This window comes from Ischnura elegans, chromosome 2 (assembly GCF_921293095.1).
Source record: "Ischnura elegans chromosome 2, ioIscEleg1.1, whole genome shotgun sequence".
Classification (NCBI taxonomy): Eukaryota; Metazoa; Arthropoda; class Insecta; order Odonata; family Coenagrionidae; genus Ischnura; species Ischnura elegans.
Genome location: NC_060247.1, coordinates 43318035 through 43335462, shown reverse-complemented (window position 1 = coordinate 43335462; position 17428 = coordinate 43318035). Strand labels below are relative to the sequence as shown.

Genomic DNA, 17428 nt, shown 5'->3' with positions numbered 1-17428 from the left:
ACCTGAACCTTTACGCGAGTAATGTCAACATACCTAACGTATATGTGGCGAAAACTGACGAATATCATCTCATCATTTGAAATAACGTCATTGAGGGAATAGCTGATGGTACTCAAGCATTGCCGGGAAATGAGTGGGAAAAATCATAATCATTTTCAGCCACAAATGATACGCAGGCTATCAGTGGGCTTATTTCGTGCCATATAATTTTAACGAGAAAACATGGGCAGCTAGGAGCTTCAAAGAATTTTATTGAAACGTAAAACCGAATTTCCCGACTTAAGTACAGAGTTGTGTGTGGATTAATATTAATTATTGATAGAGCATCTACATTTTAAGTTATCAAAGCCAAGTGCCAGAGAAATAAAGGAAATTAAAAATGCATAGAAAGAAATTACGGCACAAAAACGGAAGTCTGGACACTCAATCGCGCTGTGATCTGAAACGAGTAACGGAAATTTTACTTTTGCCGCGATTTTCGAAACGAAATACCTAGGCAATAGAAGAGTTGAACGAGATTACAGACTCAGAAATCGAGCATGGTTATCGCTGTACTCTAAATCTAGTGACTCTATTCTCCTTTGGCCCGGGCAATCTTCGTAAATCAGCCCCGAAATTCTCGACTCATACATATTATTCGCCAAATAACTTGAAATGAAATAGCGTACATTCAATACGAATTAAACAAAGTAATTGCATATTTTCATGCTCTCTTCTCGATGCTTGAGTACCTACTCTTTTCTATTACATCTACGGTCAAAAATTTTCATAACATTGTACTAGTAAATATGAGACGTTACTGCCGACACTTAAAATCTTACCGTGGAAATACGGCAATACCTCTTTTAACTAATATTTCGAAACTTTTCCGATTTACTTTAATTTCAATGGAGCACTGTTAAGAATAATTCAAAGTAAGCTACCCACTTCTCGAAGAGACTTAGGAAAGGGAACATAAAAAAAAGGAGGAAAAATTTATGCAAAAGAAGAATATTCAGGCGGAATACGTCGCTAAATATTAGGCTGTCGATAGGAGAAGTATAAGACGGGCATAAGTAAAAGACTCCAACTTACTTTCCCGCTCCTAGTTTTCCACCGGATTTCAATTCAATCTTTTAAAAATTTATTCTTTACTAATCACTAAATATTGCGTTTTACTAAATGATACTGTAACTTACACAGCTCTAAAACATTTAAAAACTTCATTTTAATAGTCACACGTAAGGAATAGGTAGCCTGAGTTGGACTTAGTGATTTGGGTTTACATTTTGAGTTTGGTTGCAGGATCAGTAATGCTTCATATACATACAAAGTTTTCTATCGAACGGCAATTCAGTGAGGGCCGAATGCGTTACTTTGACACTCACATTTAAGCATTGGCGTAGTTCGGCATGCTTCGTTTGTAAGTTGGAACAACTGCCCCAGGTCGGACTCAAGCGGATGTTTTAGACTATAATATTTGTAAATTACCCAAAACAATTTTGGCTGTAGGTATACCTAACTTAGATAATGTTAGATAATCACTCAAACGATGTGGGCTAAAGTATTTGCAGTTTATTTCGCAGTGTATTATACATCATGGTTAACTGAACGTCTTTCTTTAAAAATTCACGTTAATGAAATATTGCCGCATGCAATAAATATGGATGCTATTGATGGATATTGGTCCCAAGATCGGATTGACAAGCTCGCGAGAGGAACAAGCGGACTCACCGGAGGTGTTGGCGCTGTCGTGCCGAAGTCCGTGGTTGAGACCCAGCACTCCGGGGGTGGCCGTGGTGGCCATTGGGGTCATGGACGAGGGCACCGACGACACGTTGGGCAGGAAGGCGGCGGCCGCGGCCGCTGCGGCCGCCGCCGCTGCCGCCGCCTGCGCGTTGAAGTACATGCGGCTGGTGGAACTCATGGCGGCGTTGAGCGCGGCCTCGCCGCCGAAGCAAGAGGTGGCCTGCGAGAGTAGCGAACGGGCGGCGGCGGAAGAGGAGGTCGGGGGCGGCGGAGGCGGCGGTGGCAGCGGCGGGGGCGGCGGGTACGAGTGCGGAGGGGTGATGGCCGACACGCCGGCCGTGGGGCTCCGATGCTGGTGTCCTTGCGGGTGCAGGTGGGCTCCTCCGTGGTGTCCCATCGCCTGGTGGTGCGGGTGAGTCACGGAGGCGGCCGACGACGAAGAGGACGAGTCCCCGCCGCCGCTGCCGCCGGACCCGAGGCCCAGCAGCTCCTGGATGGCGAACGGTGATCGCTGCGGCATGGTGCTGGGGTGGTGGTGCGCGTGGTGCGCGGGCAGGCCGTGGTGGTGCGCGAGGGAGGACGCGGAAGACGTTGCGAGGAAGGACGAGGACGAAGGCGGCCCGAGGACGCTGGGCGCGGACACGTGGATGGTGGTGGGCGAGCGCTCGTGGTGAAGCGCGTTCATGATCGGGCGGCCCGCCGCGGGGGGGCGCACAGTCGGGGGCCGAGAGGCCGGGCCATGCGGCGGGTACGCCCCCGGGAAGGCGGTCGACACCGTGGCGGGGCCGGGGAACCCGCAAGACCACTGCAGGCCCCCGAAGATGCCACTCCGTCTCGCGTCAATCGCACCAAGTCGGAACAATGGTCACAAAAATCACTGCTCTCGCGCTAAGACTGCTCGCCCGTAGGAGAATAACTCCTTCGGGAGCAATCGCCACTCTACGCGGTTTTCCTCAGTGTATCGAATGAATCGTTGGGTAGTTCCTAGGTACGTTCACTGCCTGCTTAGTAGATGCACGGCGATAGATCACAGCTCTTGCACCGCTACTCAGCGGAAGGAGCAGCTTTTTCTGGAGCGATCACAGTTTTCCTCCGTTTCCCTCCTCAAGGCTTAGAGTTTCGATTCTGTAGAAAGCTTCCTATGGCCTAAGTCTGTTCACTGTTCAGTTCCTGTAATTTGTGCGTCGATGGTTTGAAGCTTCCTTACAAGCCGCGTCGGTCCCCGCCACTCGGCAGGAGGTTCTCCCCGCTTCCTCGCCGTCGCCTCCCGGCAGACGGGCACCCGGCGAGCTCGGCGAAGCGGGACTCGGGGTAGTAGCTTTACTAAGTCCCCGTGCGCCGGTCTTTATCGAACACAAAGTCAGCTCTTCGCCCGTCGACAGAAAAATCCACTCCTGGCAGATCGACGAGGGAACGACCGGTTAGGAAACTTGAAGATGACGGAGTCAAATTTAGGCACAAAACTAGGACGAAAATTTCTACACTTACATGGAATACTAACGAAAACCCACAGTTTCGAAGGCGCGGGAAGTAGTAGTAACTTCAGATGCAACTATCTTCCCACCAGAACTGAAACACTACTGATGAGAACAAGTCAAAGTGATGGAGACAAAGTCCCGATGCCGGTGGGTGGTCAAGTGCGGCCGGTGACGACGTCGCGACGCCGGGCGTTAGGAGCGTCGATTCGGCGGTAGTCGGGGCGCCAGCGTAGTCGGCGTCACGAGCGTCGTGTTGCGTCGTTGGTGGCCGTCGAACAGGTGCCTGCGAGAAGAATGACCTCGGAAGACCAAGCGATGGAGTGAGTCGAAGAGAATGGTGGGAGGAGGAGGAGGCGTCGGTAGGGGGGAGGGGGCGTTTGAGTGGAGGGGGGTGCCAGCCCCCCTAAAAAAGGGTGTGAGAGGAAAGAGTGGAGGAGGTGGGGGCGGAGAGGAGGAGGTCGAGCACAGAGAAGGACGCCGGCACTGCGGAAAGCGGGCGTCGCGGCGCCCACGAGACGGCCGGCGTCGCGGGGGGCAGGATGCAGTGTGGCGCCCGTCGCTGCGAAGAGGAGCGCGTCGCCGCGTGCTTACGTGAGGAGGGCGTGCTGGCGTTTGCCGTGCCCGTCGCAGCCAAGGCACTGATCGGCCCTGGAGGGGGGAAGCGGGGGTGGTTATGGGGGGGGAGCTCTGCGTGGGAGGAGGAGGCTGCGACGGCGCGGTGGACGTTTGCCGGGCGGGAGAGAGGGGCGGGGGGGACGGCAGGGGGGGCGGGGTCCTAGATGGGCGTGGCCTCGGCATGGTGTTATTTCTCTCCATTAGCCTTCGTCCCCCCAAATAGCGTCTCTCATACTCCGGCCACCGCATTCCTTTCCCCCAGCCCCATTTGACTCCCCTCTCCTTCCCCCACAGTATTACACTTTGGAGGGGGCGTAGACAGCCGGGGACGGGGAGGGGTTCACGGTGGAGGGGGGCACGGCTGCACGGTGACTCGCCCAATAAGGTGGCGATGCGGCGATCGTGATTGGTGGCACGGGGATCAATTAGCCCGCCCACCGCCGGCCCGCTCCTCCCAGCCGGGCGGGGGACGCCCCTATCACACGGCCGAGCAGGGCACTCCTGCCGCGGCGGCGGCCGAGGAAGCGCAGATGCGGCGGCTTCTTTGTTCCTCTGCTCCTCGCGTTCTGACATCAAGCGTCGATGTCTCTGCCACGAGTTTAAATAAGAGGACGTATCACTTCAGTGCCGAGCATGAATAAGAAATGATGTGGTACACTTAAGATTAACCGTCAAAAGAGGGTGGATTACCAGTCCATTTTTCGCAACAAATTCCTTGATTAGAATTTGTATTATCATCCAAAAATATTCAGGACGCATTGAGAAGACCTTTTTTCAACAGTCAACTGTGCATAAAGTTTTAAAATTTTGCATCTAAAAAGATACTGGAGTAATGTTTACATATTTGAGGCATAGGCAAAAATGTTAGCAACAATCTAATCTAAATAGTCTGAAATTTCATCTCGTGGGGAAAAGATAACTTTTTCAGTGGGAACGATGCGTTTTCTATAACAGTAAATCTCCTATCAACTCATTCACGCCCACCATACCTCACTCATACTCAGCCGTGTCCTCCTATAACCATCCTAATTTCTGTAAGTGTATTCTGAACAATTACCCTGTTCGAGACTTTACTTCTTGAGATATTCGAAGTGAGTTTAAATTACATAGTGACTAACCCAATGGAGTATGTATTTTTTAACTATGCGATGACGGTGTCTGAATATCTCGTTGGAGGTAATTCAAAGAGGCATAAATAATATAATGCAGTATTCCAATGAACAACTATGTCGAACCTATTTAGACGGAAATTAATTCACAATCCCTGCCTTTTTAATTTGGACAAATTTCATTCCTTAGAAAATATATATTCCAACGGTGGGCTTATCCCACTGCTATGACTTATCAAAACTAGAGTGAGTCTATTTCAGATCCATGTACCGAAATATATATTTGGGCCCCCTCGAGTTTATTTTTATTTCTTGGCCTACTATTGCATTTATGCCGAGAGGATGAATGGCATATGTTATGATGAGTACCTATATGCCAACATTGGCAGAAACAAGATAATAAGGTAAATATTTTGATGGCAATAGGGAATTTCAATCGGAAAAGTTGTTTTAAAATTAGTAATTAGTCACATATGAACCTGGAAACACAATTGTCGTAAGGAAAGCATTTCTTCTTCCTTTCGACAACATCTGTTCATAAATTTATCTTTAAAGAATTCGATGAAAAGCGTCATTTAATCAACCGTTCAATGGGCGCGTTAAATTTTGTTACGCGGTTGCATGCGCGGGATACACTCGTGGCCCAAATTGAATTTTTTTTTAAATTTCTTCAATTTTTCAACATTTTGTAAAAAAATTGTACTTTGTTAATTGTTTAGTGAACTTTTTGTTACTAGATAATACATTTTTAATGAATAGTGGAACCAAAATGCACCCCTGCCCCTCTCCCCAGCGAAGAATTCAAGAAAGCAGGCCTCTTACCGAGGTACCCATAAGGTACCCAAAGTAACATAAACGTGCCGAATATTGTTTACGCGTCAAAGCGGACAATGTGATACAAAATTTGCTGCACAGCTATAATTTATACTGACAGAAAAATTTTACACAGCAAGGCGCTTGGGCCACGTAAGTGGTCTATTCACCCCCGCTTTTATTCGAGCGCTATTTATCGCTAATCTTGTGCCGATTACTAACAAACAAATATGTGAGGCTTTCGAGGACTAAATAATGTGCAGCTACTGAAAATCTCATGTAGGTGTATTATACCATCATAAGAAAAACGGCACACGACTGAAACGCCCATGTGGTCGATGCGCCTACTTAAGGTTAAAGCTAAAACCTCGATCGCTACCTCCATCACCGCAACAATCATTCGCCTAAAATTATATGTCATTTCAGTACTACAAGAATACTTAGCACATACTTTAAACATCTTGAACGTTCTCTCGTTGATTCAAATGGATTCTCTAGATTGATAAGCTTCCTACAGGACATCTGTAAACAATATAGGCGGAACTGTGAACATCTACACCATTTTCTTACGGTTCTGAATTCTAAGAAGTAGGTTAACCTTAAACAAAAATGAAGAATATTGAATTGGATAGCTTCCATACAACTCATTAAATTTCAACAATAGATTAAGACGCTGGTCCGTGCACTTAACATCTCCATTACAGTTCAATCTTTTGATAGCTATCCCTAGGATTGGAAATATCTCTTTTCGTTTGCTTATTTACACTTTAAAAATGAGAAATGTGTTTATTATACCCTGGTATTATACATTGTAATGGGGTATTTTTTTTTATCCAGGCATTAAATAGTCAACATTCTTCTGGTAAATTCAGCTCCGAAAGTCTTCAAGGGTACCGAGTGGTGTTTTCTTTAGGAAATTGATAGGCCAGGCAAAACGTTGTAGGGATGCCATGTAATCTACTAAACCGTTACTCTGGCAATTCGGAATTGATTAACTCTATCCCATTTAAAATACTACTTGCAAGAGTTGATAATCACAAATTGTGGCGAGGTTGATTCTTGCGATTTGGGTATTTCTAATCAAATGAAAACCAAAAAGATACAAGGTTGGAATGGATGGTCAGTTACAACACACTCATTTGTTTTATTCTTCTGATTCCTTTCATTTCTAACGGAATGCTGACTTAACTAAATTATTTCGAAATACTGACTTGCTTTACAATGAATATATATAAACGCAGCATTCTCCATTGCATTGGTCTTAGTACTAACGCATCACGAAAGAGTGGATAGTAGGATAATGAGGTCATGAGATTGGCCGGCGAGATCGCTAGAAAATTCACTAAGCTTGTTATAAAACCCAAATAGAGGATACCTTTAAGAATTTAACACAGTCTAAGAAAAAAAATCAGCAGTAAAGGAGTTCCCAGTAGTGATGGGTCGATCATGAACGATTCGATCAAAAAGATTGAATCACTAGGTGAATCAAATGACTCATGATTCATTTCGTTAAACAAGTCGATCATCAATCATCAATCACTCCGACTTCCGGTTTCATATCCATCATCTCAGTTTCCGGTTTGATTCAAAATTTGGAACGACCGATGCATGAACATACGTATGTTCATGGACTGATGCTTAATCTCTTTTCGTCAGGGCAGAAATAGTTGTGATAAAATTAAATACTATGTTATGAAGAACTGAATACTTGTGTAATCTTTTTCTTAAATTTTTTCCAGCAATTATCAGTATTAATAACACCAGTACACGTAAAAGGAAAATATTAAGATGACTCCTGTAGGAGAACGTTAAGAAGTAGAAGTTAAAGCTGGTTATATTTTATTGTGCCGTTCATAAAATTATCCTGCAGATCAGATTCATGCATTGTGTGGTGTATTTTGTGTTATATTTTGATCAACTATAGTTAGAAATTATTTTATTAGTGTTAAGAAACTGTGGCAGTTTCGCCTTCACAAATATTTTCATGACACTGCTTCCTTCATTTTTTCAATCTAATTTACTCATCTAGGAATTCACAATTAAAATAGTATATGAAATGATAATATGGATAGCAATCAGCGTTACCAATGCTCTTCGCAGATGAGGCAGTATTTATTCGATTATTCAAAGTGATTTATTACATCCATTGATTGAGTCTTTTCGATCTTGATTCCTTTTGAGTCTTTTCGATCATGATTCCTTTTGAGTCTTTTCAATCATGACTCCTTTGAGTCTTTTCGATCTTGATTCCTTTGAGTCTTTTCGATCTTGATTCATTTGAGTCTTTTCGATCATAATGATTGAATCAATTGATTGAATCATTTATGTGACTCGAGTCAAAATGATTGAATCACTAAAATGATCGACTTTGCCCATCACTAGTTCCCAGATCAAAAAGTGACATGAGTAATCAATATTTTACACTGCACTGCCTATTACGACCGAAAAGAGCTTACATATTTTTTGATTGCTTATCAAACATGTGAAAGCCATGCATAATTCAATTGCAAATTCCATCAATTTAAGATATGTATTTGGACAAAACTCAGTCACAAAAATCTTATTTTTTTATGTTAATAATGCTGATTAAAAACAACTCAATTTATATTTCTATCGTTCTTTTCTTAGTGCGTAATCTCATTTTTGTATCTCAAGTGCATTTTGCGCAGATACAAACCTTGTCAGACTTAGTGTCACTTTGTTGATTTCATTTGCTACAGATCTGTTTATATTCTATCATATTGTCCTTCCCAACCCTCGGTAAAATAAAATTGAGACTGTGGCCAACGTACAGTTGAAATGAGCGGTGTATCCATCTACATGATGCTCTGATAAGCATCTCAATAACCTTTGGCATGAGGCTAGATTTAAGAATTAATATAATTAAATCATACTATATTTTAATTTTTGTATGTTGGAAAAAATAAATTTCAATCGCCACCTTGATACTTCTTACTGTGATACAATGTCCAACAGATAATATCATCAAATGTTTCCCCAATCTGGGAGCATTGTCGAACATAGTAAATGCATGGTCGGTAACACCGGGTCAAAATATTTTTGTTGGAAGTTGTTTTCAAAGATTTTCCTCAATAAGATCGTTTATGGTAACTCATTTTTAGGCTTTGTTTTAGAATGCAAAGTCCATAAGGATGCTGACAGTATGAAAACATCCACCACTCATATGCCCAAGTTAAAAAAATTAAAAATCAGATACCTACTATCTAAACCAATTTGAAATCTCATGAAGAAAATAATCTTCAGGTATATTTAAAATCTTCATTAATTAATGACCACAACATTGCGTTGATTGCTTACACCATTTTACCCTATGATAAGACACATTAAATTTTTGATAGTCACCACAAAAAAGAAAACAGTACTTAACTCCTGAAAGCTCCAGAAATATACAAGGATCACACCTTTCAGAAACTCTACAAAGCACAATCTGGGGTTATGAATCCATTGAGACCCAAATAAACATTAAAACTGATGTAGTCATCGATCAAATGGGAATGTTAATACATAGAAAACAGTGAAACATTAATGACAGAACAGGCTTGACAGAACCAACTCAATAGGTTTAGGGCATTTTACTCTTCATAAACATTCGAAATTCACAAAAAAGTTCATGCATTCATACCTATTATCTGTACAGTGATTTGAATAATGTGTTTTGCCACCATCCTTTTTGTGATTACGAATGAAACACCCGAAATACAGGAAAGAAAGATTGTGTTTTCGAGGGATGGAATCGGCAGGAACGCATGTAATTCGCTTCCTTCAAAGCGATCATTCCTACTACTTATGGAAGGCAATATTGGTGGTTACCCTGAAAATTTTGATTGCCACACTTTATCCAAATGTTAAGTACAAAATATCATGGAAAAAACCCGCAATTGCAAAGATAATTCCATAAACTAGGGGTTGCCGAGAATTTGAAACATTATTAAAATTATAAACGATTTTAATGTCTCCTGGTGAATTATATTGATGAATTGTTCTCGGGTTTTCAACCAGTTCCAATTTCATTGAGCGACACGCCTTGAAAATGGGAGACAAGTCGTCTTCCGAAACGTCGGCCTATACGACTGAGTTGGCCTGGTTGAAAACCCGAGAAGAATTCATCAATTTAAAATTATACTCGGCATAATGTTAAAGATGGAAGACAATTATCGGGGATGCTGCTGCAATATGATACTTCGTTGAAGCGAAAAGAGTGAATTATTATCATAATTGCCAAGTGAAGTCAACTAATACAAGTCGCTGACATTTTAGCAGGCAACCCGAGGTGACCATATTCCCCCAGGATGTGCGAGCGGATGCGTTAGAATCCGAATAATACTCCGGAAGCATGCCAAGACGAGAGACAAGAGCATCCGGGACGACTGTGAGCTGATTCCCGCGGTTAAATCCTTTCAAGGGCACATATTCCTTGGCTGAGACCGTAGAGAAGCACCACAGAGAATTTTTGAATGGTATTAGTGCCTGTGGAGGACACGTTATATCCACGAACGTGTTATATTTTTAAGATAATTTTACATGATCGGGCGCGTGGCGTACTTTGTCTACGATAAGTACATGCATTTATATGATAGCACTCGATTTTTGTTCAAATTTATCTTTATTTGTAGAAATTTATTCAAGCTTGTACATTTATAGGTGATACAGATATAAAGGTACACAGGTGGTACACGGCCGGTCGCACGGCGTAATTTATACGCCACGGGTGCCGGGTTCCTCTTACCGATTTAAAAAAAAATTGCTACAGTACTTTGTGACTTAAAAACACCCGCCACAGACAGTCAAATGACATTGTAATGATACACGAGGTCATTCATGAAAAGTGAAGCACGAGGTACACGGCTAGTCGCGCGGCGTACTTTGTATGCCATGGGTGTCGGTTCCCCTTGCCGATCTAAAAGTAAATTAGCTACAATATTTCGAGCTTTAAAAACTCCTACTATGGAAAGTCGAAGGAACTCGTTGGAAACATTGTAAACGGTTAACACTTTGCGTGCCATGGACGTAATATTACGTCTTTCCATTTTATTGGGTTTGTATGCGCGAAGCCGTAATATTTCGCCCGTGGTACTTTTCCAGTTTACTGCTTTGGGGTTCTGTTTTTTCAAAAATCAACTGCTCGATGGAAAAAGAGTACAATTTATGTCTTGAGGACGAATTAGTCCTCTGTAGCTACCGGCATCCTCATCTTAGGCCACTTAGTATAAAAATTCTTTGGGCCAATGGACCGTTCGTTGAGGGTGCATTGACCCTTTTTGTCATCCAGGATTTATAAAGCTTTGCTTGGAACGATGCTATTTTATGATTTCCATGCTTTAAATAGTTCAAATTGAGCGTATTAAAATAATTATTATGCATGCTATGGCGGTACGTCATATGTTGCAACTTTTTTATTTTTCAAAAACAGTAGGTTTTCATTGTTAAATTATCTATTTAAAAATTAGCAATAAATGTTATTCAACTCATTCATAAAGAAGAGCAAAGTCCATTTTTATTTAAATGAACATCGATATAAATATATTTTTGATGCTAATGTTTTAAAAAATGTACGAATATAATAAAAAAAATGGCTGGATTTTTCAGTAGGGCTTTAAATTTAGCAGCCGGCACTCAAAGTATTTAACGTTGGAAAGCTGATAGGCCCAGGCACGAAGGACTGCCTAGCCAACACACCATCCAAAGGACATTGTAAGAGTACACGAGGCCATTCTAGACCAGAATGTACGTGCTATGTTGAAATATTTGGTTTTCGAAGATTGACGTACTTTATACACCAGCGCGCTCGCTTGAGGGTTAAATAAAATATAGTTTTATTTTCTTCGTCGTTTTCAAAAATCACCATGATATGGGAGGACAGGGAGGATAGTAAAACAGAGTTTTCAAAAAAATCAGAGCAATGGTAGGTACAATTGGTACAATACGGCGGATGAATGAGTGATATCATCAACAAAAGAGTAAAATAAAAAAAGAATATTCAAATTGAAAGCTTGAATTGAAATGCTTAGGCGGTAACATTACGAAAAAGTATATAATAACTACATCCAAACACCAAGTCATCTGAAATGGACAGTGGACTCGGTGCAGTTGATTACGGCAGGATATTGGGAAATATTTACATCGATAACTTGCATACATCAAGGACCACAAGAGGACACGTTAAAAATCATGCCATATGGGAAAACACAGCAATAAACGACCACACAATGGATAAAAAGAAGAACATATAGCAAGAGGGCCAACAGGAAGAGTGTCAAACAGATTTGAATATGAGGAAACGATTGAACAATATGATGGAGGATCGACGAAATATGATTTAACCTGCACAAATATTTTATCCTGCATCCACACGAAATAATTCATAAGACACTTTTTTAGATTTCCAGTAACTTGAATCGTAGTATTCATGAAAATGCAGTCATCATAAATATTTTTCACTTCAGAGGGTGAAGAGTGGATGCAGGTATGTGGTGTGGACTTAAATTTATTTTATTCCCATCATTATCTTTGTAACAGCTTGGAAAAAAATAATCGAGGTTATTCTTCTATAATTTCAGCGATAGGAATTTTTATCTTTAAGTATAATCTTAGGTATTTTTAAATATTACTTTGTATTGTATATTGTATATATATTTTTATACATAGAAGTAATATATAAAAGTAAAATTAATGGCAGGTCAGATCATTCAGTAAAACCAGAAAACAGGTCTAGATGGAGTGACATATTGTTGTTCAACGTATCATTTTAAGAAGAACGAATTATGCCCAATATAAGTACAAGTGATCACCGGAAAACTTTGAACTTCGTATACATAGAAATATCAATTCCCGTTCAGCGCATCAATTTAAATTTGTATTTAATGTGGACACATAAGACAAAAGTAGACATAAGTACCAGTGTCATCATGTACCTAACTGGAATTTCGATGTGAAAATAATATTTAAAGGGCATGTCAGATAAATTAACGAGTAAATGATCATATAATAAATAAGAGTCTCTGCTTCGTAGAAATGGAGATCACATTCCTAGCATAAATTCTTCCTTAAGTTTCTATGCAAACCACAGGGAAGGAACACCGGGATCTTCCATTACCTTGAAGTCGCCTGGTCTCCATCTAGCCCCTACCTCAGAATCCGAATAAAATATCATCAATTCCCAAAGTACGCAAAGTTCTTGATAGTTTACAGGTTTGGAGTTTCCCAGTTGTATCAGGAAAATGAATTGACTGGACTAACGGAAATACCTACAAAAAATGATAAATGTTTTGTAATAAAATGACAACATCGCCACAGGAAGTTATGCAAGATTATGCTATCGACATGTACTAAACTAATGCTCAAAAGTTAGGAAATTTTCCTCTTGGAAGATAGTTTTGAAGTGCTTTTTTAAAAGAAACCATTTTAATTAAGAGAATAAAATATTTTTGTATTAAATTACGGGAAAAATTCCTATGATAAAAATTTATTCCTCTCCCTACGAAAGATATTCTGCAATGTTGAAAAAGAAGTGGAGCTATCAAGTTAGAAAATAACTAATTTTCTATCATCACTGATGACCAGATGAAATAATTACATTTACTAAGGATTGCAACTTGGCTGGAGATGGTATGCGCAAGCATCCTCACTTGAATCCATACATTTTTTACTCTTTACACCCTGAGGATGGTGTCCTCTTTACAAGGTTATTGAACCTTTATTTTGTCAACAACAAGTAAACGGCAGGTCATTTAACAGTAAAAAAAATATTCAGCAGCTGATCTATGAAGGAGTATTGAGGCTAAATTAATACCCATAAAAATACCCATGCATAGCTCTGAATTTATACCTTTCGTTTAACCTGTTTGAGATGAAGCTCTTCGCATGAACCTCCAGTTGATCATTCAGGAAAACCAGAAACCAAATCTGGATGGAGTGGCATATTAACGTTCAACGTATCATTTTAAAAAGAATTAGTCACACTCAATGTAGGCACAAATGATCATCGGGAAACTTAAAATAACTTCTAACTAGAAAAATGAATTCTCGTTCAGCGGATCTAGTGTGGGTGCATATGACTCGATTATCACAGATAAAACGTAATGATACTTCATAACTGCTATGCGCGCCATTAACAACGCAATCTTTATAAAATGGGACCACGATGGTAGAAATGCAGGTGAGTAAGGAATAAACGCCTAATTTGCGCTTATTATGTTATCATAAAATGATAAAGTTAACCGTATTCATGCATTTAAAAAAAGGATTAACTACCGTCGTATTTGAATAAGTACCTCGATGTCATTTGATAATCCGTGCTAATGGTGTAAAGAAAAGATGGAATGTGGCATTAAACATTTATAAAATTCATTTATTCATTCTTTGGACGCTCAGTACTGAGATTGCTTTACTCCAACGGTTATCCCACTCTATTGAATAATAGTTGGCTCACTTCCTCGCACTTCTTGCCTTGTACTTACTTCTTTATCTGTTCCATGTGCTTGTCCTTGAGCCTTTGGGGATTTTCCCACTAGTTATTTACTTCAATTATATTCTTCACGAATCCATCGTGCTTCAGGGTGTGATGGAACTTCTACTCTTCTGAATACTTTTTCGTTTCTTATTTTATCCGTCCATCTTATCTTCAGCATTCTCCTCCAGCACCAGATGTCGAAAGCTTCAAGACTATTTTGAACTACTTTTCTAATGATCCATGCTTCTGATTCAAAGAGTTCTATGCTCAACACGCATCAGTTGTCTATTCATCATGAATAGCTCATCTACATACTACCACGAAAGCCGCCTAAAAGGCGTGTGGCAGGGGGTGTTACGACACCAGCCGTTTAAACATAAATATGAAATGACATCAAAACGAAATTATGATTAGCATTTATTAAAGTCCTTTATGATACGGGGGAAAAACTATTTCCCATTTACCTTCCCATTAATTTCTTTGATCGCGCTATTCCTCGATTGATGTCCATAGTAGGTACATCTTCCATCCCACATGTTGATTTTTTCCAAGATGAATGGTGAGTGACTTTCTTTCCTCTCAATGAGACGACTACATTCTCCTTTTCTCTTCTACATACATGCATTTCCGACTTAGCCTTCTTTATTTTCATTTTTAACCCCCAGAGAACTTGGTCCATTGAGTTTAGCGACCTTAGAAGATCATCCCGGTTTCCCGCTATGACAGCGATATTGTCTGCCAAGCAGTGGTGGATACAGAAAAAACTCAATATTGGGGGCTCAAAATATATTTTGAGCTACCTTTAATTCCATCGTGAAGAAAATAAAGTCACATGAAAAGTTTATGAAAGTTTTATTCATACTGATTATACTCGTATACAATTTGACAATGCCATTTTATGACATAAAAATATTAAAACTGTGTTTCTGCAGTTTTCGGCAATGCGGCCAGCCCCGCCAGGGAAGGGGGGGGGGGTGCGCACCCCCATATGTATCCACCACAGCTGCCAAGCGGATAATATTCGTTTCTTCCCCATTGATACCAATTCATTCTAGTCGAATTTCTCGCGCTTCTCTACGCCTCGTCACTAGACTCAAGGTTCCGTGGTCCTCCTATTTCTCAGTCCTCTTCTTCTTCGGTATAGCGATAATCACACTCCTTTAAGGGTCCTCCGTAAGTCTTCCACTTTGGTCGCTATCTTTTATTATGCCATAGAGGGTATCCTTGGCTTTATTTTCGTGCGCCTTGATGATTTCACCGTTGATGTTGTCTGCTCCAGGAGGTTCATTCACCTTTAAGCCCTTTATAGCTCCCTAGAATTCGCACCTCAATATGTGTGGAACCCGGTCTTCCTTGTCAACCTCGCTCTCATACTTCACCAGTTCCAGCGGTCTCGGCCCTTGGTATAGCTTTAAGATGCATCGCCTTCGTGTATTCCCATTGCATTCACCATTTTTTTAAATTCTCCCGTCCTTGAAAACTATTTCATTAAAGCTTGGTATTTATGAGCGAAAGTTCTCATTTCGATATGAAGCAATGGCAACCTATCATGCCTTATCAAAACGACACCTCATTAAGCTTCATAACTGCTTCGTAACATCACTTTTCTAGTGACTTGAAAAGTAGATGGTATCATTACAGGTCTCCACTCTGTGGCTATCTGAACTCTTTCATGACGACGCAATTGATTATATACATTTCTTCAAAGAATATCATACATCGATTATTGCATTCATTTTCCTGCTCATTAGCAAGTATTATTAGCAGATATAGTTGAATCCACTAATCTACGTCAGATATGATACATGTAAATTCTTTTTTTGCACCAGATGATATCTCACAGAAGTAAGTGACCTGACAAGTGGTATGGTTGCCATAGAGCTTAAACCTCTGAAGGTGTCTGAGAAGTTCTCAGATTTTCTGGAAACGTCTGAAGGTGACTGAGCGTACATCTCTACAGGTAGTTATCAGAAAAAATAAAATCCGAAGATTCAAGCGTATTGGAGTGGCGTATTTTTCCACATTGAAATGAACTCCAGATCTCAAGTGTTTATTTCAGCAGTATGAAACGCCGAAATCACAAACCTCCGTCTGCTATAGTAATACACGTAAATTCTTGTTTCACACCAGATGATATCTCACAGCTGCGAATCTGATAGCATTACAGTTAGGTATTTATGAGATTTAGATTTTCATTTCAACACAACGCAATTTCGCCCACTCATGCCGCTCATTTCAGAAGGTGGCACACATTCTTTTGCTCGTTGTCTGCACTCGAGCGGCGAAAGGAGGGCGCGCGGCGATGATCCGTCCCGCCCTCCGCCGCCCACTCCCCTCCTCCTCCATCCCTGCCCTACCTCACTCGAATTCGCACCTTCCTTCCCTTTCACCAACGACACGTCTCACATCCTTCGGCTTACCTCTCTCTCGACGCCCAACCGACCAAGACGGAAAGTGAGCCGGGAGAAAAAGGAGCTCCCTTTTCAAAACACACTCAGCGACGTTACTTCACTTGGTTCGGTTCTATTTTGGAGTGATAACTTAATCAAAGCTTATACTACAATGCAACGGAATAAAGTGGTGTAATTCGAAGTAACTTGCAGGTCTAGATATTATTCTAATCAGTGGCGTAACTGTGGGGGGAATGAGGGGATAGATCCCCCCCCCCCAGAGCCTCAGAGATATAAAAAAAAAAAATCTTAACAGCTATTGTCTACATACGAGTGGGTTGGACGCCAAGGTGTACAAGTGATTTTTTTCCCAACAGAGTTAGGTAAAGTTAATTGTTAGAATAAATACACAAAAGCCTGGTTGCCAAGGGAAACGAGTGCGTCTCTGTTCTGTGCTGACATCGAGTGGAAAATCAAATGCACTATATCAAATATCTAATTCATCTCGTTTGTTTACTATACCTAATTCTGTACCTAACTCTGTTTAGAAAAAGAAATCACTTATACCCCTTGGCTTCCAACCCACATATGTAATAACTCCATCTGCTTAAATGTTTAATGCCAAAATGATGTAAAATATATTTCCAGAGATGTCATTTTTCAATAATTTCACCAGATTTTTCCTGAGGGGAGGGGTCGCCACTCTAGGTATCCCATCCCCCCCAAGGCATTTTCATAGCTACGACACTGATTCTAATTATAGGCTCAGATTTGCATCGATCCACTCAGTCCTGACAATGGAGTAGATGCGTAGAGACACAATGC

The 17428-nt window shown here is 41.1% G+C and overlaps 2 protein-coding genes across 4 annotated transcripts in view; both read right to left on the bottom strand.

Annotated features, from left to right (window-relative positions):
- The window catches only part of LOC124153655 (homeobox protein unc-4 homolog), a 354512-nt gene extending 350706 nt beyond the window's left edge, over positions 1 to 3806 (bottom strand). For all 3 annotated transcript variants that reach the window (XM_046526951.1, XM_046526952.1, XM_046526953.1), the window contains exon 1: positions 1714 to 3806. In XM_046526951.1, the coding sequence (XP_046382907.1) occupies positions 1714 to 2413 (700 nt within the window). In that variant the 5' untranslated portion in view covers positions 2414 to 3806. The remainder of the gene's footprint in view (positions 1 to 1713) is intronic.
- Positions 3399 to 4394, bottom strand: LOC124174218 (proline-rich protein 36-like). Its single transcript, XM_046553313.1, has one exon. The coding sequence runs from the start codon at positions 4392 to 4394 to the stop codon at positions 3399 to 3401; it is 996 nt and encodes a 331-aa protein (XP_046409269.1).
- Positions 4395 to 17428: the final 13034 nt, after the last annotated feature.

Excerpts from the sequence above, each read along its gene's own strand:
- LOC124174218 (XM_046553313.1), bottom strand. The coding sequence starts at position 4,394 with ATGTCAGAACGCGAGGAGCAGAGGAACAAAGAAGCCGCCGCATCTGCG.